Raw genomic sequence first — 25,355 nt, forward strand, 5'->3', positions numbered from 1 at the left:
CTAACATCCCATCACAGGCCATTGGGCCTATTTACCATGAATATTTAAATATCAATTAATTGCCAAAATCATGTTATCCCATCATACCATGAGTTTAACCTTGAAGCCACTTACTGCAGCATCAGTTGCCTGTTCATATTAAAGTGGTGCTTTCCCCCTCTTGTAATACATTCTGAGAGCAGCCAGAGTGAGGCATGGCTGCAGATTCAGACTAAAAACTGCAGGAAAATGGAGACTGACTTAGGTGGTTGATTTTGGGGTGGGCTTTGTTGTTGTTTTTAATACTAATTTTTAAGTTTCTGAAAGTGGACCACTAATTGCAATTGCTGGAATTAGACAAGACAAGTACTGTGTACTGGCTGGTCAGCAGATGGAATTTTCATCCCTCAGAAAATTAGTTTTCACTTCAGAATAGAAAACTGAACTTTTGTAAAATTGAGCAGAATGATAAATTCCGAAAAGTTTCAAATCATCAATGTTAAAATGAAAACTTTAATATTTTTTAAGAAATGAAATAATCTGAGATGTTGAAATAACTTTTTTTTTGTTTCAAACTGACATTTCAAATTGAAAAAATGTTCCACCTCTAAATGTCAACTAGAAACAATATTTTGTATCAATTCTCCTGATGAGAAAATTAAAAAAAAAAAGATTGAAGTTGACATTTTCCACAGGAAAATGTTAGTGTTGAGAAAATGCACGTGCAAATGAGACATTTTTTTATGCTGAACATTTTGAACAGCTCTTGTACTGTGTCAACATCCAGGACACAGTTCTCCTAATTTTTATAGGTTGTTATAAATCACAACAAATGAACCATGCCCCACAGTCCTGAGTGGTAGTAACCTCTGCTATTCCAAACCTCAGCTTCTCATGCAGCTCTGCCAATGCACCTCAGTTCCTGGCATAGATAAACAGTGGATACTTGTACAACACCTACTTCTTCATTCAAGAGTGCAAGTCCCCTATTTTCACAATTAAAATGTCATACTCCTCTCTCTAATGCATGGAACTGCTGAAATTCTGGGAAGCTTCTTGGAGTTTGTAGGAGATATTCACTGTTTCTGATTTCCTTATAGAACAAAAGAGCTTTCCTTACCTGTCCATTGAGAGCTGAGCCACCAGAGTTACATCAGTGTTGTCTGAGGCAGGCTCATACTCATAATGTAGAAAATACAAATGAGTGCGATGGACGGTGAAGCGCTCCCGACGAAATTCGTAGCACAGGTCATCCTCATCCAGCTCGGACAACTGCTTCTGAAGCTGTAAACAAACATCAGGCATAAAGGTGCTGTACTCCATATTTCCTATTGCAAAGCATGGAGAATAATGAGTTCTGGGTGGCCCAGTCTTGGCACAACTGAATCACAGCTTGAATATGGTGGGGGGCGGGGAAGTAGTGGTATTCTCCCAAGCCTCACCCATTTGAGTCATAGAACAAGGTGCCAAAAAAAGGGACTTACAATAGATTGGGCAGAACTTTACAGTATGATTGTCCCTTGCCCTTTTGGATTCTTTAACCAGCAGTGAAACAGCCAACAACACTGGCATTTAAATGATCATTAGGTTTCAGAGTCATCACTCTGATGAGATGAATAAGGCAGTTCACTTCTCTCTCAGAGCTAATGTTTCAGACTGTCTGTAGACTCAGGCAGACATTACTGCCCTGAACTACATTAGATTCACAATGTGAAGATTTTCTTTGCAACTACAATGGTGAGACATGTAGGCCTACATTTTGAAATGGGACAAGTGATTTGGGGCACCCGACCTGAAATACTTTAAAGGAGCCTGATTTTCAGAAGTTGGATGCTCAGCACTTTATAAAAATCAGGCCCTTTTAAGGTTAAGATGGCACCCAAAAACAAAAACACCCAAATCAGTAGTCATTTTTTAAAATGGAGGCTTAAAATGGGAAAAAAAAAAAAAAAAAAAGAGAGAGAGAGAGAGAGAAGCTTAGATTCTGGAACAGAAAAGTATGCCAAGCCACCATGATCCAGCCCAATTCTACTCCTGTATCAAATTCTTTAAAAAACAAACAAGTGGACTGAATATTTAAATAGCATTCATTTAAAAAGACAAATCCAAGCAGTTAGCCTTTCTGGAAGAGTCCTATGGAATTTAATAAGGATGAAACCTTTAGGGTCCCATAGAAATTAAGTAGGGTTCTATGGGAATTACTCTTAAGAACTCGAGAACTTAATAAAGAATGACTGTCTTTTTATAAAAGTGATATGATTCTCTAATAAATTACATAGAATGATCTAAAAAACCTAAGCAAGGCTATCATTCTTTATTACATCTTATAGGATTTTTCTATACAAATTAGCCCAAAGTGTAAGTCACCTTAAAATGGATATGCTCTAGTGATGAATGGCTTACCAGCATTTATTTAAAAAAAGAAAATTGTTCTTTCTGGCCAGTTAAGAATATATTTAAAAGCTTCATTATTTTCACGAAGCAGATTTTTAAATGTGAGAGGTCGCCTGTGCTGACTCTGCGGCAGCAGCAAATGCGCTGTTTTCAGAGATGTAAATATAAATTGTTGACATCAGTGATGAATCACAGAGCTGCATGTTTCCCTCTGCTGCCTGATGGAATAATTAGTGGTACCTTTTCACATATCACTCTTCAGTCTTCTCCTGAATAAACTGCCTTTGCAGCCTGATCGAAGACCCACTGAAATCAGTGAAAAGATTCCCTTTCATTCCACTGGGCTTTGGATCAGGGCCTACCTAAGTCCTTCACTATAGTCCCAATTGTGCAGTCTTTACTCAGGCAAAACTGCCTTGGAAGTCTAGGTCACTTCTGCCTCAAAATAAATGAGAAATTCCTTAATGTTTTGTTGTCGTTTTATTGTTCCTGCTTTACAAAACACCGTGCAGCATAGGCTCTCCCCTAAAAAACAAAACTGGCAGAGTGACTAGATGGAATATCTTCATTTGTTTTTCTTTTCCTCCCTAGCAAAAAGACATTAATATTCCCTTATTAGATCAGCCTGAAGTTTACATGGTTAAAAGAAATAGTTACAGGGCATTTCCTGTAGATACCTTGGGATTTTGCTTTATTTTACAAATGACCAGGCTATAAGTTTGTAATTGCACAGCAGCTATTAACTAGGCACTCATCCGATTTCTTCAGGGTTCCAAACTAAAAGGACATAAAGACTTAATTATGAGTTACAGAATCACATTTTGAGCTAAATTACAGCTGGGGGCTCTGTTGAGCACTGGGGGAGAGACAGCAGTTTATGTGTCCCAGTGCTCTGACTGTGAAAGTCATAAAACCACCACGGGTGCTGGTGGGGAGTGCAGTGAGTAGCAGAACCTGCTACACCTATAGGCAAGGTAGCTTGCTCTTCCTCCTGCACTTCCCAGAGCACAGGGTGTAGACATGTCCTCGTTTCTGCTCTGCCCAGATATGGCTCCTCTGAGCCAGTTAGCAATGCCGACAGTCTCAGATGCTCTCTTTTGTACTCCACAATGCTAATCGCCAAAATTGGCTGCCTCCAGCTTTGGGACCCTAGAGGAGGGAATCAAAGGGACTGCTTGCATCCTTTCCTCCCCTCTAGGTCATTCACACAGTGGTAGCCATAATTTGACCGCTCATGTTATTAGTACTTAGAATCTGTAAGAAGTCTGCATATATGCTGTAATCACAGGGTAACATATGACCAGGAAAGCAATAATATACGACCTGATGTATAGAAATGCCCCACATATTGGGCTCAAACCTGTAACTTGCCGAGACCTCTGGCCTTGATTCAGCAAAACACTTGCACACAAACTTAATTTTAAGAATGTGACTCATCCCATTGAAGTCAGTGGGACTCTCACATGCTTACAGTTAAGCACATGAATAATTTCTTCACTGGAGTGTAGCCAGAATGCTCAGCACCATACAGGATCAGGCCCATTATGAGGCAAAAAGGCCGAGCACCTACCTCCACCTACTGAGTGCAAAGTCAGTAAAAGTTACCTGTGGGACATGTTCAGAAAGCTTGTTAGCCAATCAGATTCCTGTCCTGTCTTATCCAACCTATTTCAAGTGACATGTTTCGTTTTTAAAATGAAATTGCTACAACTGTGTCAAGGTTCCTCCCCCACTCTGAACTCTAGGGTACAGATGTGGGGACCTGCATGAAAAACCTCCTAAGCTTATCTTTACCAGCTTAGGTCAAAACTTCCCCAAGGTACAAAATATTACACCCGTTATCCTTGGACTGGCCGCTACCACCACCAAACTAATACTGGTTACTGGGGAAGAGCTGTTTGGACGCGTCCTTCCCCCCAAAATACTTCCCCAAAACCTTGCACCCCACTTCCTGGACAAGGTTTGGTAAAAAGCCTCACCAATTTGCCTAGGTGACTACAGACCCAGACCCTTGGATCTTAAGAACAATGAACAATCCTCCCAACACTTGCACCCCCCCTTTCCTGGGAAATGTTGGATAAAAAGCCTCACCAATTTGCATAGGTGACCACAGACCCAAACCCTTGGATCTGAGAACAATGAAAAAGCATTCAGTGTTTTACAAGAAGACTTTTAATAAAAAATAGAAGTAAATAGAAATAAAGAAATCCCCCCTGTAAAATCAGGATGGTAGATATCTTACAGGGTAATTAGATTTCTGCGGAAAAGGACCTAGGGGTGACAGTGGACGAGAAGCTGGATATGAGTCAGCAGTGTGCCCTTGTTGCCAAGAAGGCCAATGGCATTTTGGGATGTATAAGTAGGGGCATAGCGAGCAGATCAAGGGACGTGATCGTTCCCCTCTATTCGACATTGGTGAGGCCTCATCTGGAGTACTGTGTCCAGTTTTGGGCCCCACACTTCAAGAAGGATGTGGATAAATTGGAGAGAGTCCAGCGAAGGGCAACAAAAATGATTAGGGGACTGGAACACATGAGTTATGAGGAGAGGCTGAGGGAGCTGGGATTGTTTAGCCTGCAGAAGAGAAGAATGAGGGGGGATTTGATAGCTGCTTTCAACTACCTGAAAGGGGGTTCCAAAGAGGATGGCTCTAGACTGTTCTCAATGGTAGCAGATGACAGAACGAGGAGTAATGGTCTCAAGTTGCAGTGGGGGAGGTTTAGATTGGATATTAGGAAAAACTTTTTCACTAAGAGGGTGGTGAAACACTGGAATGCGTTACCTAGGGAGGTGGTAGAATCTCCTTCCTTAGAGGTTTTTAAGGTCAGGCTTGACAAAGCCCTGGCTGGGATGATTTAACTGGGAATTGGTCCTGCTTTGAGCAGGGGGTTGGACTAGATGACCTTCTGGGGTCCCTTCCAACCCTGATATTCTATGATTCTATGATTCTATGATTCAAAAACATAGAGAACCCCTCTAGGCAAAACCTTAAGTTACAAAAAAGATACACAGACAGAAATAGTTATTCTATTCAGCACAATTCTTTTCTCAGCCATTTAAAGAAATCATAATCTAACACATACCTAGCTAGATTACTTACTAAAAGTTCTAAGACTCCATTCCTGTTCTGTCCCTGGCAAGAGCAGCATCCAGACAGACACAGACCCTTTGTTTCTCTCCCTCCTCCCAGCTTTTGAAAGTATCTTGTCTCCTCATTGGTCATTTTGGTCAGGTGCCAGCGAGGTTACCTTTAGCTTCTTAACCCTTTACAGGTGAGAGGAGCTTTCCCCTCGCCAGGAGGGATTTCAAAGGGGTTTACCCTTCCCTTTATATTTATGACAAACTGGCACTAGCCACACCGCAACTCCGCAGACATCTTCCAAAGCCAAGTAACTAAGCAAAGAAAACCAGCCCCTTGAAGTGAACACACATCTTCTTTGGCAACTGCCAGTGACAAAAGCTGAAAAAAGGAAGTTTGGGAAGTGAAATCTCCACGTATTTATCTACTGGGTGTTCTCTTTTCTGGAAGTCCAGACTATTGGCACTTTACGAACAAATAGCTAATAACTACAGTGTGTTAAAAGTTAATGAATTAAAACAAGTATTAAGGAGACACTGTTGTCAAGTTGAAAATCACATTTTGTACCTACTAGTGTTACAAGCAGAACCAAGGACTATGCAGCAGAAAAATATTAGACGGGGGAAAAATTCTGTTGTTCGGTCTTTTTATTTTCTGCATTTGCCAGAATTCTGGCCCAGATCCTCCAAGGTATTTTAGACACCTAGGGTTGCCAACCCTCCCGGTTTGACTGGGAGTCTCCTGGAATCGAGCTTAATCTCCTGAGGCTATTGAAGCCAATCCAGGAGATTTTAGGATGCCAGAAGTCCGGCGGTGCAGCAGGGTAAGGCAGGCTCCCTACCTGCCCTGGCTCCATGCCGCTCCTGGAAGTGGCCAGCATGTTTGGCAGCGGCTCCTAGGAGTAGGCACAGCCAGGGGGTGTCTGTGCGCTACTCCTGCGCTGAGATCCCATTGGTTGGGAATGGGGAACCTCAGCCAATGAGAGCTGTGGGGGCGGTGCTTGCAGGCAGGGGCAGTGTGCAGAGCTGCCTGGTGGCCTGTGATCCTAGGAGCTGCTGCCGGACATGCTGCCACTTTTGGGAGCCATCTGAGGTAAGTGCTTCCTGGCCCGAGCCTGCACCCTGAACCTCCTCCTGCATCCCAACCTTCTGCCCCAGCAGTCCCCTGCACCCAAACTCTCTCTCAGAGCCCACACCCCAAACCCTCTGCCCCAGGTCGGAACCCCCTCCCGCCTCCAAACTCCCTCCCAGAGCCCGTACCTGTGTCCCCTCCTGAACCCCAACCCTCTGTCCCAGTCCTGAGCCCCTCCCACACCCCAAATTCCCTCCCAGAACCTGACGCCCTCTCACACCCCAACCCCCTGCCCCAGGCTCAGCCCAGAGCCCACACCACACTCCAAACCCCTCAGCCCCACCTCCCAGCCCACACATTGTCCCACACCCCAACCCTCTGCCCCAGCCCGGTGAAAGTGAATGAGAGTGGGAGAGAGCGAGTGATGGAAGGGAGCTGAAGTGAGCGGGGGCTCAGAAAAGGGGGGGAGCAGGGGTTAGGGGAAGGGTGTTTGGGTTTGTGCATTTAGACAGTTGGCAACTCTACTTTCGAGGCTCTGAGCTTTTGTGTATAATTAATCTCATTGTTTCATTGCTATCTCTCTCATGCACTTCTTGGGGAGGGGAGTGGAGGTTACACAAATGCTCTTTCCAAGTCTCTGCAAGATCAGGTTTACTAGTGACAAGCAGCAGGAAAATCTAGGCTGAAACTGAACAGCAGGCGTATGTGTAACACTGACAGACCCCTGTCACTGGGATCGAACCGGGGGCCTCTGGAGCTTAGTGCATGAGTACTGCATGAGCTAAAAACCAACTGGCTCTTAGCTAAGGCTGTAGAGCACACTCATTTTAGCTCTCTCTCTTTAAGTGGTCTCAGTGCCACTAGATGGGCCAGAACACCACACCCAGAAGGTGAAGTGAAGTGAAGTAAAGGTGGAATGAAGGGAGAGGCTGGAGGAAGGGTGGGCCCAAAAAAGTTTTTATCTCTCTGTCGAAGATACTCATATGGGCCCCCATTACTGTAGTATCTGAGCCCCTCACAGACTTGGTAGTATTGTCTTGAGCCTACAGAAAATACTTTTATAAAACCCAGTAGGGGAGTAGAAAGAAGTCTTAACTTCTTTATTTTTAAGATGCAAACAAAATGCAGGTGATGATACTTAATGGATGCCCCATCAGTCAATTTAAAACAAATTCAAATGTAGAGTGTCCTTTGAAGAGACAAGCCCAAACTCTTAGAAGCCATGGGAATCCCAATCCGAGGCAAAGCAGGCAGGCAGAGTCTCCTGGGTTGAATTCAGCCATTTATGAATGTCTTGTGGTGAAGGTGCTGGACTAGGACTCAGGAGATCTGGGTTAAAATTCTCAGCTCTACCACAGACTGTGTGTGTGACCTTGGACAAGTCACTGCATCTCTTTGTGCTTCGATTCCCCAAATATAAATTGGGGATATTAGTAATTCCTTTTTCCAGATGGGCCTTTACATGCTACTATGTTACAGATGACAATGGTTGATTGGTTGATGTTTAAGGGTATTTATCTTTCTGTGTGTTCTTTTGTTACACACACGCACACAAAGATAATACATGCGTGCACACACACACATGTATACACATGCATCCCATTCAAATAAAGTATGTTAAGAGAAAATTAAAGGGTGCACAGTCAAGCACTCAAAAGCCAGGAAATTGTCTAAGGCAGGGGTGGGCAAACCTTCTGGCCCAAGGGCCATATCTGGGTATGGAAATTGTATGGCAGGCTACAAATGCTCACGAAATTGGGGGTTGGGGTGCGGGAAGGGGTGAGGGCTCCGGCTGGGGGTGCAGGCTCTGGGGTGGGGCCAGAAATGAGGAGTTCAGGGTGTGGGAGGGGGCTCTGGACTGGAACAGGGGGTTGGCGTGTGTGGGGGAGGTGTAGGGGTGAGGGCTCTGGCTGGGGGTTCAGGCTCTGGGGTGGGGCTGGGGATAATGCAGGAGGGTGCTCCGGGCTGGGACTGAGGGTTTGGGAGGCTGGGAGGGGGGATCAGGGATGGGGCATGGGGTTGGGGCACGGGAGGGAATCAGGGGTGCAGGCTCCAGGCAGCGCTTACCTCAAGCAGCTCCCAGAAGCAGCAGCATGTCCCCACTCTGGCTTCTACTTGGAGGCGCAATCAGGTGGCTCTGTGCGCTGCCGTGTCCGCAAGTGCCACCCCGCATTTCCCACTGGCCGTGGTTCCTGGCCAATGAGAGCTGTGGGGGCAGCCGCAGTGTGCGGAGCCCCCTGGCTGCCCCTACACATAGGAGCCCCGACCCTGCTCCCTGGCTGGAGTGCCAGAGCGGGGCAAACCCCGGATGCCGCTCCCCAGAGGGAACTCGAGGGCAGGCTTAAAATGTCTGGAGGGTTGGATGCAGCCCCCGGGCCGTAGTTTGTCCACCCCGGTCTAAGGTAAGGTTCCATGAACAACCTTAATTTTGCCCCATTGGTAGTTGTCTTAAATTATTTTTTGTCATACTATTTCTCAAATGACACAATCTTATCCATATCTGCACTGTGTATATTCAGTATTTACAGGCTGAGAATGTATAGCCTGGTTGAAAGTTTGCAGCCATGTTATACATCCATGAAAAGAATGGGTTATAATGGGAATACTGACAGATCTGGGATGATTTAATTGGGGATCGGCCCTGCTTTGAGCAGGGGGTTGGACTAGATGACCTCCTGAGGTCCCTTCCAACCCTGATATTCTATGATTCTATGATCTATGCAAACAGCCCCTCATTTGAACATATGCATCACCAAAAGGAAGATCTTAATACCTGCTACTGTTGAAAAAAGCTGGCATCTCCATTATACATGTAACAATAAACTTATTACCGCACAGCTTCCTTCCCTTAGAATGACAGCATGTATTTCCCAGTTGGGAATATCTGATTAACATGATATTCTCCCTCCTCACAAAATCTTTTGCTCTAAGGCTACTGGCCACTGACCATGTAGGGAATACTACCTCTCGGGAAGAATCCTACAGTTTAAAAGCCATGTCCTTTTCACCCTGTGTATAGTAACTATTCTCTGGAGAGAATCTGAGGTTGGAGGCAGCAAGTGCTTTCATTAGCATCTGCATGTTACATGTCTCAGAAATGAAAATGGCAGTGAGTGGAGGGAGTGTGAGATGCAAGACACAAAACAAAGAGACAGACGGATCCAAAAATAAAATGCATTTGTTAAATTACTTCTCTGGGCAGCCAGCTGTGGCATGGGAGCTGACTTCAGCCCCGGGAAAGCGGCCTTTGAGGCAGGGCTGGATTGACAGGCACAAGCAGCCCAGGCAGTATCTTTTAAGCAGCTCACTGAATTCTACCATAAATCCCCATAATTTACCAGAACTACCTGTCTATATACTTATACCACATGGGTGGCGCTTACTATCTATGTGATAAAGGGTGGAATTGGGATGAACTTCACATACCATGGACCTCTGACTGCCAGACCCATGCTCTGTCCACTAATTCATCTTCCTAGGACTGTTTCAAATCTCTGAGCAGCTTCAAAGAGATGTTTTTCTTAAACTGACATGCCACAGAAATATTTACTTCCTTCAAAAATATGTGGGATTTCCCCCAAAACGATACCGGTCCAACATCTAGGACTGCCCATATTCCATCTGGGATTAGTGACATTTTAAACTCCAATATTTCATGATCAGTCTGACTAGAAACATCTGCTGTATCACAGCGGAGAGGAGGAAAACCAGGTTTCCTAATGGTATATAACCTGGCTCACAAGGTTTAAAATAATTATGTAACAAAATTTTAAATCATTTTTAGAAATGTATTAATAATGCATTTTCTCTCCCTCTGTTTTCTGTGCTTATATGACCTCCTCCTTACCATAGTATCTGAGCACCTCACAATCTTTAGTGCATTCATCTTTACAACACACCTGTGAGGTAGGGCAGTGCAATTATCCCCATTTTACAGATGGGGAACTGAGACAGAGAGAGACTAAGAGACTTGCCTGAAGTCACAGAGAGTTTGTGGCAGAGAAGGGAACAGGCCTTGGATCTAGCCCCCTAACTGCATATTCGCTCCAAAGCATGTACACTTAAGAGTCATAGTGCAAACACTTTGCAGTTGGCGAGATAGGACAAATAATATCAGCCGGGGGCCAAACTGTCTGCCAGCCTTAAGTGGCGCAGTTAAATTAACTTCAATGCAGCTGCACCAATTTACACCCATAGACCACTTGACCCCTGGTGTTTAGCACTTAAAAAATGTCTACATTAACTGCTCTCTGTAATGCAGCATAAACAAAACAGAAGATAGCGTGGGATGGCGAAAGCATTTACTTGCCCTTGTTTGCGATGATCTACATAATGCACTTCTGGCTTCTCCACTGATAAGTGATAAAGTCAGTCTAATCCCACATCAATTAAACCTTTATTCCTCCTACACCATCAAAAATTTTGTATCTACACAATGGGCCAAATTATGCCTTCAACAAAACTGAGCTGTGATAAGGACAAGGAGGAGGGTCCAGTGTCTGAGCAGCAATGTCAGGAGTCATTATACTGTATAAGAAGTAGCCAGTGTTCCCGCAGTGCAGTCATTCTGGCATGCAGGAGGAGACGAGGTCGTAGCCTTACCCACAGCCAACCCAGAACCACCTTCTCTGCAGCCATGATGTGGCCCTGCACTCTTACCAGAAAGGCCCCCTTTTCTGGAGCTGGGTAGTGCTGTTGGCAGTGCTAGCTAGCGCAGCTCCACTGCTGGTAGCGATGGTGGGAGCACTCGAGTAGATAGGGCACTACCATTTTTACCACCATACAGTGCTTTTACTAGCATTACCTCACTTACAACAGAACTAAGATTCTGTCATCATCTCTCTCCCTGTGGAAAGATGAACAGGATGGCTGGGAGTAACAAGTAAAGGTAAGAACAATGGCTACGCAGATGGTGAGCTGTGACTGCAGCTTATTATGCTGATCATAATTGTCTCATTGCTACCATGTACTCTCCTTCTTCTTTATTAATGCTCTAATAAATTGGTTAGTCTCTAAGGTGCCACAAGTCCTCCTTTTCTTTTTACGGATACAGGCTAACATGGCTGCTACTCTGAAACCTCTCCTCTTCTGTTTCTTGTAGCCACCTGTGGTCCCTCTGCTCATACTTAGATTGAGGTCCTGTGGAAAAAAACAGCGTGTGATTGTGTCATTAAAGACTGTATCACAATGCATATGCTCAAGGGGGCTAAATTAAGGTTGCACAGGCAACCTTAATCATGGCATTCCACATTAAGTGCTTGACTTTGCAGCCTTAATAATGTTCTTTTTTTTTGTATAATTCCTAAAAGCAAACTGAAAAAAACAGAAATTCCATCATCTGGCATCATACGGACACCCACAGGGCTCATCTGCAGAGTTGGAACCTTTAGAACCACTGCACAGACCTCTGCCACTTGAGTTAATGGAGTAACATATGAATAGGAAGTTGTCCTTCATGTGGACCAGCACTAGAGGGGGGATGAGGTAGATACTTTGCCAGAGGGTTCCACAGATATTTGCTGACAGCAGGGGAATGGTGAGACTCAGGAATCTTGGGTTCCATTCCAGGCTCTGGAGGGGAGTGTGCTCTAGGCTGGGGACACAGTTCCTTTTGCCCATTCCACACAAACTTGACTGCATTGCTACTTCCCTCCAACCTTTTTCTGTCTCAGTCCTGTTTCTTCCTCACCTCTGGTTTCTTTTCCCAGTCCCGTTATCCTTACCTCCCAATCCCAATCTCCATTCCTCAGGCATCTCATATCGGTCCCAATCTCCTTGCCCAGCCACTCCTACTCTCCCTCTCTGGGCTTGCTGTCCAAATCCTAATCTACCCCTCCGACTCCTGGTCCCAGTATTCTTGCCCAGCCAGTCCCAGTCCCCACTCTCCTGCTCCAATTTGTCCCCAGTCTCCTTGGCCAGCAAGTCCCAGGTTTCATCTCCTGGCTCTTCTTTCAGTTTGTCTCCCCCCTCCTCCACACACACTGGCTTCCAGCCTTAATCTCCCTCCCTTGCTTCTCATCCAGTCTCATTCGTTTCCCCACTCACTTCCCAACCCCTTGTCCCAGTCTCTTTGCTCAAATAGTCCCAATTCTCCCCCTACACCCTCTATCATATGTGTCTTCTCTCCCCAACCGTATTTCCCCCCACTGGTCCCTAGTCCCAGGCACCTTGTCCAACCAGCTCCAGACTCCCCTGCTCACTTCTCTGACTTCCTTCCCCCCAGCACCCAGTCCCAGTCTCTCTCTGCCCTCCCAGCTCCCTGCTGTCATTTCCCAGTGCCCGGCCCCACTCCGGTCTGGAGAAGCTAGGAGCAGCAATTACAGTTGTGACTGTAGCCCTGGGCTGGAACATGCTCAGTCGCTCTGTGGGGATGGCATATGCACAGTTTGGTCAGGGCTAGGAGCTGTGAGAAGCTCCAGCACACTGAGGAGAATCTTCAGGGATTTTACTTGTTAAACTCTGGCAAGTCTCTACTGAGTGTGTGCAAACTGTGATTTTTCAAAGGTTTATAACTTGGCCAAATTTGAACTGATTTTCATGGAGACAACAAAAGGCACATCCCTGAGGCAAAGGCTATAATTTCAAGTCCCTGCTCCCATGCACGGTGCTTCAAAGAAAAAGTCACCGACTTTTTACCATGGACAAAACAACGTATTTTTCCATAGTCTGTTTTCAGAAATGGCTGAATTGTATGGGCTGAAATTTTCCAAAAATATCAGTCTGAGGCAGACACCTGGCATGGAAAATTTCAGCCCAAACAGTTACAGTTTGCCAAAGCTATAAGCAACTGAAAACAGGGTCTTACAACGGGAAATGTCAGGCAACCTTAATCAGAGGTGGTAGTACCAGCCCCATGTATAATAATAATAATAATTGTGATGAATGAACGGACAAGAATTCCGCTGGGGAAGACCAAGGTTTCCCACCTCAAAGAACTTATGATTTATAGGGAAAAAAACTCCACCATGACATATTCTACACCCCAGTCTTTCCATTAGTGCAGACATTTATTCCCATGGTGGAGGGCTGCACAGGGTTTTTTTCTGCATCTATCTAATGATAAGATCAAGGCCCTATTGTCTGGCTTGAAAGCGGTCTTGCCAGTTTATTTTTAGACATATTTAATTTTTTAAGAAGAAAGCTAATATTAGATGGGGCACGGCTTGCAACCGTCACCAGTTCCTCTGATGGAAATTATAACAATGCACGCAGAGGTCTTTGCTACTAGTTAAAATCTTTACATCTCCAACTTGGTAAAAACAGTCTCTTCTCAGAAAGGGCTAGTGAGAGTGGTTTACATCCAGTGTGTTTCCGGTGTGAAGAGCCAAAAAGAAAATAGTTTGAAAAAGTGCTGCTGTTTTTTTCTTTTACTTTTCAGGAAATTCTTTTAGAAGGGCCTCATCCAAAGCCCACTGAAATCAATGGGAGTCTTCCCATGAATCTCGACGGGCTTTGGATCAGGCCCAGAGTCTCATAAAAACGGGCTGTCTCATTGCACCTCAAGCTTAAGAATTAAAAAAAAATCCCCCTTTGGCAGGGACTCCTCGTGAGAAATTGTGTGCAGAAAGGAGCTTTTATGGGATTGTGTAAAGGTTGAGCCTCTGTGCCCGTGTGCCAAAACCAGGCTCATAGTGGATATTATAGCCTTAGCTATGGAGTCATATTAGGACATTAAACATACTGCTCAAGTATTTGAGGCTTTACAAGTAGGTCCTCTAGTATGAAATGCTGGACATCAACATTATAAGCAAGAGAAAACTCATAACTAAGAGATTATTGTGAGCTTTGCCTTTATGGGTTTCCCTGAAAACTTGCTTTTTGCATTAAAAAAAAGGGCGGGGGGTCAGGCAGACATGGAAAAGAGCATGAAACAAGTGGTACTGAGTGACTAAGGGCCCAACCCAAAGCCCAGTGAAGTCAATGGAAGCCTTTCCAGTATGCTTAGGCTCTGATCTTAACTTCCCATCCACATATTGCATGAAGGGAAGGGTAGTGATACATCACAAATCAGTGCAGGAGAGCATGTTCACTCTGTTTTTTCTTTTAGTGCCCATGAAAACAAAAGGGACTGATGGCACTGGCTCCACCGCAAGCATAGTATGGTCAGCTCCTCCAAATGACCTCCAGCTGTTCCTCTATAGACTTGGCAAGGAGCTCTGATCATTTGCATAATTTCTGACCAGCAGCCATCCCTTCTATTCCAGCATTGTGCCCCCTTCATCCCCATTGTGGGAACTGGGCCAGACCCTCAAACATCATTTGCTGTGCAGACAGTTGTACTAAGGGAAATGAAAGATCCTTTGATTCAAGGAACTCTCTTCATTTCTGTGTGTGGAAAGAATAAGAGGAAGAACAATGGAGCAAGACAATGACTGAATATTCTAATTCAAGCATTTTCATCCTGGAACTTGTAATCATGGCAATGCAGCAGCAGCAGCCGCCACCAATGAACATTTCCACCATCTCAGCTCCCAAGTCCAGCAAGCCAACTTTTTCCTTTTCTCTCTTTGAAAATCACCACCATCTGTGCACTTGTCACAGCTAAAACAGCCTCTTCCTGCTAGCTGGGAAGATCCGAATCTGACTTAATTCAAAAATGTTAAACCTTTCTCTCTTGTTGCGTACCAAGATGACAACAGACACTTGCCAATGAACCAGGTGATGGTAACTTCACAGGGTTTCCTTTGCTACGGTCGCCATGTTAGGCAGGCTGGTTTTAGAGACAGAAGACCATAACCAACACACAGGAATTTCTTCCGAATTTAGGATGTGGGCTCACCCGTACATGATGCCCCAAAGCTATGAGAACTGTAGTCACATTCTATGCTGCTCTGAGAGGAAGTTAAAGCTGTCACCACATGTGTTGTGTGATTCCAATCAAAAATGTATCAGCTCTCTTTGCAGCTGGCAGCAGATTGACAGCACAGCAGCTATAAATGGAAAGAAAGCTCATACACAGTAGCATGAACAGATGCCTATCACTTTTTCTCAGTGCAATACACTGATCACTGTGGCCTAGGCCAGTGGTTCCCAGTCTCTGGTATCCTTACCAGTAGTTATACTTCTGGCTTTTGGGCCTGGTATTCTATGTTCCAGCTCCCAGCCATAATGATGAACCTGCATGGTACGTCCCATTGCCTGTCTCCCCTTTACGTTCACAGTTTCTAACCCACAGTGGATCTTGTACTGCTTGAAACTCCAGACTCCTAACATCCCTGCTGTTTGGTGCAGCTGAAGTGCCATTACTTATTAGAAAAGACTACTAAATACAGGGTCCAGGGGGCACATCACTTCAGTGTGGCCTCCTGGGTCTTTTAATAAACTATTGGAAAAAGAGGAAAAAATATGAGTTAATTTACCTGCACATAGAAAGAGATATAGGAGCAGATTATCATTTAAACTAAGGCAGTGTAAAGGGGCCTTACAGTGGGAATACATGTAATTACACCCTTTTAAAAGCCATCTTTATAATCATCTTCACGCTGCCAGAGGGCTGTAAATGGGCCTTCGTGTAACTGGGAATAGTATATGAACTATTGAACTTAATTCCAAACAAGATACTAAATACATCACCGTTACAAGTATTAAATTACAGTACTGTGATAACCAGCATATTAGATTGAGGCCTTAAGGGTGGCACCTGATAAAGCCAGATTGTGAACGAAAGACACAACAAGCCATTGCTCTTGTAAATGATCACAAGTAGAGTTCAGGGGATTAGTGATCATCTAGCTCTCTCTAGTCTTAAAACAGTCTAGTGTCATGGCAGATGTACCTGCTTACTCAGTTACCTACCAGTATCTACATACCAGCTACAAGCTCAGTAAAATGTGCGATTTTAAGCTTTCTGAACTGCCAGTTTCAGCACCCAGAACGTACATTTTTCACTGCACTCTACCAACACAATCTCTGGAATAAATCAGTTTACCAAGGTATTACAGAGGAGAGGGAGATGCAGTGACAAGCACCTGGCTACACATAAAGCCTTCTAATCCACTAGGAGTATCATCATCTCAGCATAATTCCATCCCGTAGCCTTATTTAAGCAACAAAACATGACAAGAGGTGTGAATCATGTTGGGATAATGCCATATCGAACCACATGTCCTGTGTGAATCCTAGGAGCTGCATCAAAATGCACGTGACATACATGCTTGCTTTGCCATGCCATACAACCTTTATAAAATCAGATACCATTAAATCAGAGAGATTCAAGATGTTGCATCTGACAAACTGCCTATATAAATATATATATCTTACTATGTGCCCCTTGTTTTGTTTTTTAACCGTCTCTCCCTTTTTATATCCTCCATTTTCCCTTCAATATTTTGATGCCTCTGTTCTTCAGCCTTTCAGAGACCTTTTAACATTTTCAGTTCATTTTATTCTCTAAAAGTCTCTCTCTCAAAGATGTTTTTTCTCTTCTGATTTGACCTTTCCCCTCCACATCTATTTTTGCCTTCGCTGTTTCTTCTCTTCTCTGTTCCAGTCTCTCTCCACCACTATTTATCCATTTCTCACCACTTTCTTTGATTCCCTATCCTCCCAAAATGTAAGTGAGATGATAACCCTATGTATCAGCCATGCCTTTGGCTGTACAGCATATATACATCTGGAAGTGCTGTAATTGAGAAACTATTGGTGGCATGTCCTATGGCTGACTTACCCACAGAGGCAATGGGAACACTGTCAGGTGTTAAAAATACTAAAGCCTACTTCTCGTCTCTTGGGTAGTATTGTGTAAGTGGTACTGTTTTTGCTTTACTGACTTTCATATTGAGTATCTCAGACATTTTACAAGATCCATTGTCCTTTTCTTTAGAAGGCACCATAAAGTGCTGCTACTTTTTGTTTCTATCTCTTCACATTGTGTAGCGGAAATTGCTATTTGGCTAGAACGCTCTTGTGGCTGAACTGCACAGAAAGTTCATGTATCTATCTATATGTAAAGGCTTCCTTCAACTTTAAAAAAAATTTGTTATCACACCCACATCCACACCCCCTGTATATAAATGTCCTTGCAGTATTCAGAGGAGTCACTTAATCTGGCAGATTTCTCTTGTGAGCATTTTGCTGCTGTTCAGAACACTGCTACTGTAGTGTGCAGGTAAGGGGAAGGGGGAGGGCACATAGTTATTAAAGAAAGATACTGACAGATATGGTATTTTTCTGCAATATCCTGGACAAGCCTTTTTGAATTAAGTTTAAGTATTTTAGGAGTTCATTGTATTAAAAATGCAAAATGGTTATGTATTATTGTTGGATTGTGTGTAATATCTCTAGGGGTGAGACATTACTAATGAAGACCCTGGGAAATATTATGAGCCTCACAATCTATTTGAAACAATGTGCCAGAAAAGAATGCACTGTTATAGTTAAGTGGCTTTGTCATAAATAGAAAGGGAAGGGTAAACACCTTTAAAATCCCTCCTGGCCAGAGGAAAAACCCTTTCACCTGTAAAGGGTTAAGAAGCTAGGATAACCTGCACCTGACTAAAATGACCAATGAGGAGACAAGATACTTTCAAAGCTGGAGGGGGGGAGAAACAAAGGCTCGTTCTGTCTGTGTGATGCTTTTGCCGGGAACAGAAAAAGGAATGGAGTCTTAGAACTTAGTAAGTAATCTAGCTAGATGTGTGCCAGATTCTGTTTTGTTTAAATGGCTGATAAAATAGCTGTGCTGAATGGAGTGTAGATTCCTGTTTTTGCGTCTTTTTGTAACTTAAGGTTTTGCCTAGAGGGATTCTCTGTGTTTTGAATCTGATTACCCTGTAAAGTATTTACCATCCTGATTTTACAGAGGTGATTCTTTTATTTTTTTCTTCAATTAAAATTCTTCTTTTAAAAACCTGATTGCTTTTTCATTGTTCTTAAGATCCAAGGGTTTGGGTCTGTGTTCACCTATGCAAATTGGTGAGGATTTTTATCAAGCCTTCCCCAGGAAAGGGGGTGTAGGGTTTGGGGAGGATTTTGGGGGGAAAGACGTTTCCAAGCTGGCTCTTTCCCAGTTATATATTTGTTAGATGCTTGGTGGTGGCAGCAAAAAAGTCCAAGGGCAAAAGGTAAAATAGTTTGTACCTTGGGGAAGTTTTAACCTAAGCTGGTAAAAATAAGCTTAGGGGGTTTTCATGCAGGTCTACACATCTGTACCCTAGAGTTCAGAGTCAGGAAGGAACCTTGACAGGCTTTCTTAGGAAATCTCTACGGGGAGATGTATGCAAATGTAAGCCCTCTGGTTATGCAAGAACTCAGACTTTTGAAGCTTTGCCCTGAGGAGGGGACCTTTATCTGTGCTGATCACCTGTTACATGAGGACAAGATCAGAGGCCAGGTGGTATAAAGGAGTGACTCACAGATTCATGAGAGTGCTGAGCCAAGGTGGTTACGAACTTGTAAGCACAGAAAAAAACCCTGGTGGAGTTTGAGGGACTGACTCCTTCCAGATTCTTGGTTGGAGTTGGGGTGATCTCTGGTAAGTTTATTAGCATGCACGTAGGTTCTTGTATTGTTTTCAATATGTTTTCTCTCTTATGCTCTTATCTTAAGAATAAATGTGCTTGCTTAGGAAGGGCTGTGTGATAACTTACATCTCTGGGCAACTATGCTGTTTATAACCGCTGAGGGGAAAGCAAAGCAGGCCTGTTTAGGCAGTCGGACTTGCTGGGGAACTCACAGTATAGGCTGGGAGCTCTGCAGCCTGAAAAACCCTGGTCAGGAGGGAGAGACACATGGGTTTCCACCCAAGAGAGGTAACGGTTTGAAAGCCTAGAGTATTGCCATTGCTGGACCACAGAAGAGGAATACAAGGGCACTTGCCCTGAACTGTGACAGAACCCTCCTGTAGTCTCACAGCATAATTGTACATTCATGGGTTAACTCATTGTATACCGTGCAGTAGACATGTGAAAGGTAGATTTTTGACTTTCAAACTCAGCATTCTTGATGTTTTCATTTCTTCTTCATTATTTGTATTACAGAAACACCTAGTGGCTCCACCTGACACCAGGGCCCCACTGTGCTGGGCACTGTACAAACACATTGTAAGAGACAGCTCTTTGGCCCAGAGATCTTAGTCCGAAGGGTGGGATTGTCAAAAGTGCCGAATGGAGTTTTGAGCATCAGTCCCGTTGATTTTTAACTTGTGCTTCTAAATCTCTTAGAAACCTTTGACAATCCCACCCTAAATAGAAAAGGCAGCCAAAGAGTGGGAGAAAGGCAGGATTATCACCCCCATTTTACTGACAGGAACTAGAGCAGAGCGAGAATGAATGATGTACCCCAAGTCAGATATGATGTTACGGAAACTGCAGGGAACTGCACCCACATTTCCTGAGTCCCAGCCCAGTCTCTTAACCACAAACCAGCCTTCCAATCATCTGCATTGTCTCTGTGTTAAAAGACACCCTCACGCTTCCCACTTACATTTTCACTATTGATATCTGCCTCACTGGGGCAGCCAAAGAGCTCCCGCCTCAGCAGGTTCCCATCGTACTCTAGGAATGTCAGGTAGAGGTTGCGGAAAAACTCCACGTGCTTGTTTTTCACTCGCAGCTTCTTTGGCGAGTTCCAGTGAATCACCTGGTCGGGAAAACAAAAAGGGAACAATCCTGTTGTCAGCATGCAGCCTTTATACATCTTTAATATCCTTCCCTCTTTGCAAAAATATCCTCCCCTCTTTCTGCCTTTTCACTGGGAAGGTTTTGTGGTGTAGTCCATAAGTAATGGCATGTACTGTACAGATTCTATGCTTTTTATATCTTCCATACAATGTATTGCATGTATATTTGTATGTGTCTCCTTATACTTTGTGATGCAACACTGCATGCATATTGGCAGGGCTGGAGTCACGGACGAGTTATGTTATAGATGTTGGTGAGAGGAGAAGTCTGATGGAGAAAAAGCTGCGGCTATAAAATTTGGTCTGGGATTTTCCAGTGACTGTCTCAGCTGATGAAAATTATTCACTGTCTAGTGTCAGACAGCCTCTTCACTCATTGGGAATTAAAGAGAAAGATTCTCAAATTAATTTTTGTTTCTCTTTACCCACCCCTCTGCCCCTCCAAACAGACTGAATCTGATCCAAAAAGATGCATTAGCTGACAATGCTTCATGTAGGGTAACCATATTTCCCAAAGGGAAAACAGGACACCCCCAGCTGCTCACCTGAGCATGCCTCCCTCCCCCAAGTGAGGCTGTTGCCAGTCACTGGAACCCTGCCAGCCCCCTGCATGCTGGAATGCTGCCTCCTTGCCCCCACCCAGCCCTACCTTCCCCTGTGTGGGCTGGCATCTCTGTTCACCCCCCCACACATGTTCCTCCACATCATACCCCACCTTTTTTTTTTTTTTTTTTGATAAAAATGGGCATTTGTCCCATTGTTCTTGCCAACTGATCAAGTCGGCAAAAGAAAAAGGGACAAAAGCCCAATTTTGAAAAAAAAAAAAAAGTTGGGATGGCTGGGACAGGGCTTAGAAAAGGGACTGTCCTGTCCAAAACGGGACCTATGGTCACCTTAGCTTCATGTGAACTTGGCTGAACTTTGTTGTGTTGCATGGCAACACTATTTAATTCCAAGTGCCAGCAGGTATTTAGCCATTACTAGAGGGTGATGACTCCCTTGCTGGCCTAGGTTTAACTGTGCCACAGACATAAAGGGTCTGATTCTCATTTATGTTAAGGCCACTTCACACTGCTCTGTCAGCGTAACTGAGAATAAAGCCCAAAGAAAACAGCAAGAGTGGAGCCAGAAATGGATTGCAGGAATTATTTCATTTGATGGAGGTTGTATTTTAGTCATAAACACGAAAGCTTTGCATTCAATTTTTTTCTGTGACTTCCAAAGGGATTAACCCTCCTCCCCCTTTTGGGAGTACTTCCAAATGGGGATTTCTGGAGTCCTGTGTACCCATTAAAGTAATGACATGAAGGTGTGGTGTCCCTCATAGTCGGCTGCAACAGACTTCAGTGGGTGCCAACTGCTAACCTAGTAGTGGCTGCTGCATCTGTGCACTGTAAACATTGTTCTAACAACCCTCTTTTCTGATATGGAAACCTTTATTCCTTCCCTGGCCATTGATATGAAACCAATCAAAGTTTCAGAGTACCAAATATGCTGTGATGTAAATTTAAGTTGTGAAAAATACGATCACCTTTAGAAATAAGCAAATCACTTTTTCCAATTAAAGAAACACTTCAAATAAAAATAATGAAGTATCTACATACTGTATGATCCAGGGAGACCACTTGGAGCAAAGATATTGCTCTAAGAATTATTCTTAGGCAGTTTTGCTTTTTGTTGGTGTTGTTTTGCCTTTTTCTATATTCTCAGTGTCTAGTTTAACTCTGAAATAACATCCTCTATGGTATGCAATGAGAAGTGCACATTGTATAGAAACAAATGGGAGCTTGAACCAGCATTGCTGGGATCTAAAACAGATTGAAAGCCATACAAGATTTACTCCAACAAAAGAGGATCTTGAAGACTCCCTGCTTTAAAAAGGGCTTTATTGGTTTCATGCCATTGTGTTTAACTGCAGCAGAGGGCACTGCAAAAAACAAGTCTGAATCCTACCTCAGGGGAAGCAGACAAATATAATACCACAAACAAGGGACTGAAGGAAATCTAAGGGGCTGCTAAACAGTTTTAAGGGGTTCTAGCAGTTTTGTCAAACAGGCATGGAATGCGAATTGTTCATCTGCTGATAATTTGGACTGCTTTAGGATGAGATCCAAGAACAGAGAGATTGGAAAAGTGCAAGAAAAATGCCTACCAATTAAATCTTTTCTGTGCTACTCCCACAGTCAGGATGATTTCCTTCCTGCATTCCCCCTGCGTATTGTGTCTCCTGCCTGAGCACCTCAAATCCTCATCTTGGGGATCTGAACCATTCACATCGTTAATGAGAATAAACTAAATTTCTGTGTATAGGACTGGCTCCCTTCCCCACAGGGCTTTCCCATCATCACACACTATGTCACATTGCAGCAGAATATTAGTGTCCTGATGCCTCTATTCTACTACGTGGGTGATGATGTCAAATCAAGACAACCGTAGATGGCAACTCTGAGTCTCTTTGCTGCTGCAATTGAAAAGTTATTGCGTCTCCAAAAGCTGGTAAGTGTCAAGGATCTGGTGGTCATGATCTAATCAGATTTGAAATGCGTGTCAAGATTCTGTATGTGTACAGATGTCAAGGCTGCCTGGAGTGAGCTGCAGAAAGATGAATGGAATTGATTACCGTCCAGAAAACTTGAATTTTTATCAAGAAGGACAAGCAGATTTCAACTGGTCAGAGGACAGAAAGAAACAATGTAACCAAGTCAAGGACACTAGAAAAAGCACAAAACAGATCTATTAAAGGTGAGGGGCTATTTTAAAAAGGAGCGTAATTAATGAAACTCCCTGAAATACCTGAAAATACAAAAGGATAGCAAGCTTCACAAGACACTAAGCATCTTAACCACCAGCATCAATTCCTAATATACACAGAAGACAATATTGTATGTTTTTTTCTAAGTGCCAAGCCCACAAATTCACCATGGGCTCAGACTGAAGCTGGATTGTTTCCGTCTTGTGTACCATCACCAACAGCAGAGATTCTACAGCCCAAAGATACCAGTGTAACCTTACATGGGTTGGAACAGGCATCACTGAGGGAATAATATGAAGATGATAGGGTTGAATAGATATAGCTGAAGCCATAATGGGGCTATGAGAACCTTTGTTACTGGGGATGATGCATGATATGGTAACAACTCAGTTTGACTGTTAAGAGTTTAAGGATGATTTGGTGGATAGGGCACTTAGAAATGAAAAATAAATCTTTACGTGCAAGCTGAGTAATTCTGAACTGGAAATTAGAAAGAGACAATGAATGTAGAACCCAAAAATGTCATTTTTGCTGTGCCCCTTTTCCAGGACTGAACCATACTTTAATATTGTATTCGCTTTCTTTTTTCCCCTTTCTTTTAATTTCCTAGCATTTTAAAAGAAATTGTGAAAAGAGAGAGCTTCAATTTCCAGGACTTTGAAACTCTGCTGGTGTGGGAAAAAAACCCCGCAGCTAGAGCATGTAAATTCCACTACCTGGAACTGCTTGGTTGGACACCACATAAACACGGGCATCCTTGACTAAGGCCTCCTAAGAATTAAGGAAAATATACCTCTTAATCTTTATTTAGCAATTTATGTCCTAAAAGATCTGAACTTAGAATTCCACACCTATTTAACTCCTGATTAATCACCATTAAGCAACTTGGCACTATCTAAATTTCTACTAATACCATCCCACTTAATCAGCAGCCTTTACCACTCACTGAAATTAGGCTCAATCAGTTCCCTGGAATACAACCAAATATATTGTGCTCAAGTGAAGCAGAGTACATTGTAATGATAGTTTACCTTTATACCACATCTTTCGTCCCAAAGCACTTGGCCTGTTATACACTTGGCACACCATGAAAATGCATTTAACTTTGAGACGGAAGATAGCAGAAAATGCTCTACAGCAGTGGAGGAAGGATATGTAGCATAATGATGCAAGCACAAACTCCTACTCTTACAACCCTGGCTCTAACATCCACACAGACATCACAGCTGCAGTTTTTAAGGTATGGCCTGAAAATTCACACAGTTAACTGCATGGAACTTAGTTAAAGACAAAGTTCTGTGCAACCTTTCCTAGGTTTCAAGTTGTTGCAAGTTGCATCATTTGCTCCAGGGAGACTCAATATTTCAAACCTGATGTTTAGAGCACATAGCCATACCCTCCAGCAGAACACTGTATCTCTGGGTACCTTCTTAAGGCTTCAGAATGGTGATCAGTGAGTTTCTTCAATACAGTCATTTGTAGCATTCTAATGTTGAATTTAGTTGTTGTGTCTAGGAAGTTGATGCTGGGGTTGGAGTGTTCTACAGAGAGTTTGATGGATGGGCAGTGATTGTTGAAATTGTGGTGGAAATCTCTGAGAGAGTTTAGGTCTTCTGTCCAAAGGATGAAAATATCATTGATGTATCTCAGGTATATTGTTGATTTTGTGGTGCATTTTTCAGAAATTCTTCCTTGAGATGGCTCATGAAGAGGCTGGTGTATTGGGAGCTACCTTAGTACCCATGGCTGTTCCCACATTTTGGTGAAAGTGTTTGCTGTTAAATGTGAAGTTGTTGTGGTTGAGGATGAAATGGATGAGTTTGGTGCTGTGTTTTGTGTGGATAGCCAAGTGTTGTCCGTTCTCTTGTAGGCATTTGAGGCAGGAACCAGTGCCGTCCGTCATGGTGAGGAATATCGGTGTATAGGGAGGTGACATCCATGGTGGCAAGGATGGGATTCTGGGGGAGGTTGTTAATGTTGTGGAGTTTGCAAAGGAAATTGCTAGTGTCTTGGAGGAAGCTGGCACTTTGTATGGTGAATCATGTAAGGATGTGCGATAGGACCCTCAGTGGCCGGGCAAGCTAGTGGCTAGATCGTTGGTTCGGGGGGCTGTAGGCAGCCACGTAGCCAGGAGGGAACGGGGGAGCGACCCCAAAAAAAAAAAGGCGCCACCCGCTGCGGCGCTGTTACTCACCCGGCGGCGCTCTGGCGGCAGGCCCTCACTCGCTCCGGGTGTCTTCGGCGGCACTTAAGGTCCGGCCACCGAGGTGCCGCCGAAGACCCGGAGCTCCGCCGGGTGAGTAAAAGTGCCGCAGCAGGTGGTACCATTTTTTTGGATCGCTCCCCCTGTTCCCTCAACAGGGGAAAATTTAAAAGGCGCCAAGAAATTGACAAGGCGCCACTTGTGCTCAGTGGGGGAGCGGCCGCTGCCCCGCTACCCCCCCTTGCTGTGCCACTGGCTG

At 43.9% G+C, this 25,355-nt stretch overlaps 1 protein-coding gene across 2 annotated transcripts in view; it reads right to left on the reverse strand.

The window, feature by feature from the left end:
- The window catches only part of LARGE1 (LARGE xylosyl- and glucuronyltransferase 1), a 361,133-nt gene that overhangs the window by 36,791 nt on the left and 298,987 nt on the right, over positions 1-25,355 (reverse strand). The window contains exons 10-11 of one of the 2 annotated variants that reach the window (XM_084627512.1): positions 19,946-20,101; positions 1,100-1,263 (exon numbers count right to left, since the gene is read on the reverse strand). In XM_084627512.1, coding sequence (XP_084483638.1) covers positions 1,100-1,263; positions 19,946-20,101 — 320 coding nt within the window. The remainder of the gene's footprint in view (positions 1-1,099; positions 1,264-19,945; positions 20,102-25,355) is intronic. The other variant, XM_084627513.1, reaches the window with a different exon arrangement.

The sequence above is a fragment of the Lepidochelys olivacea genome, assembly GCF_965140295.1.
Source record: "Lepidochelys olivacea isolate rLepOli2 genome assembly, chromosome: 1".
NCBI classification, from domain to species: Eukaryota; Metazoa; Chordata; order Testudines; family Cheloniidae; genus Lepidochelys; species Lepidochelys olivacea.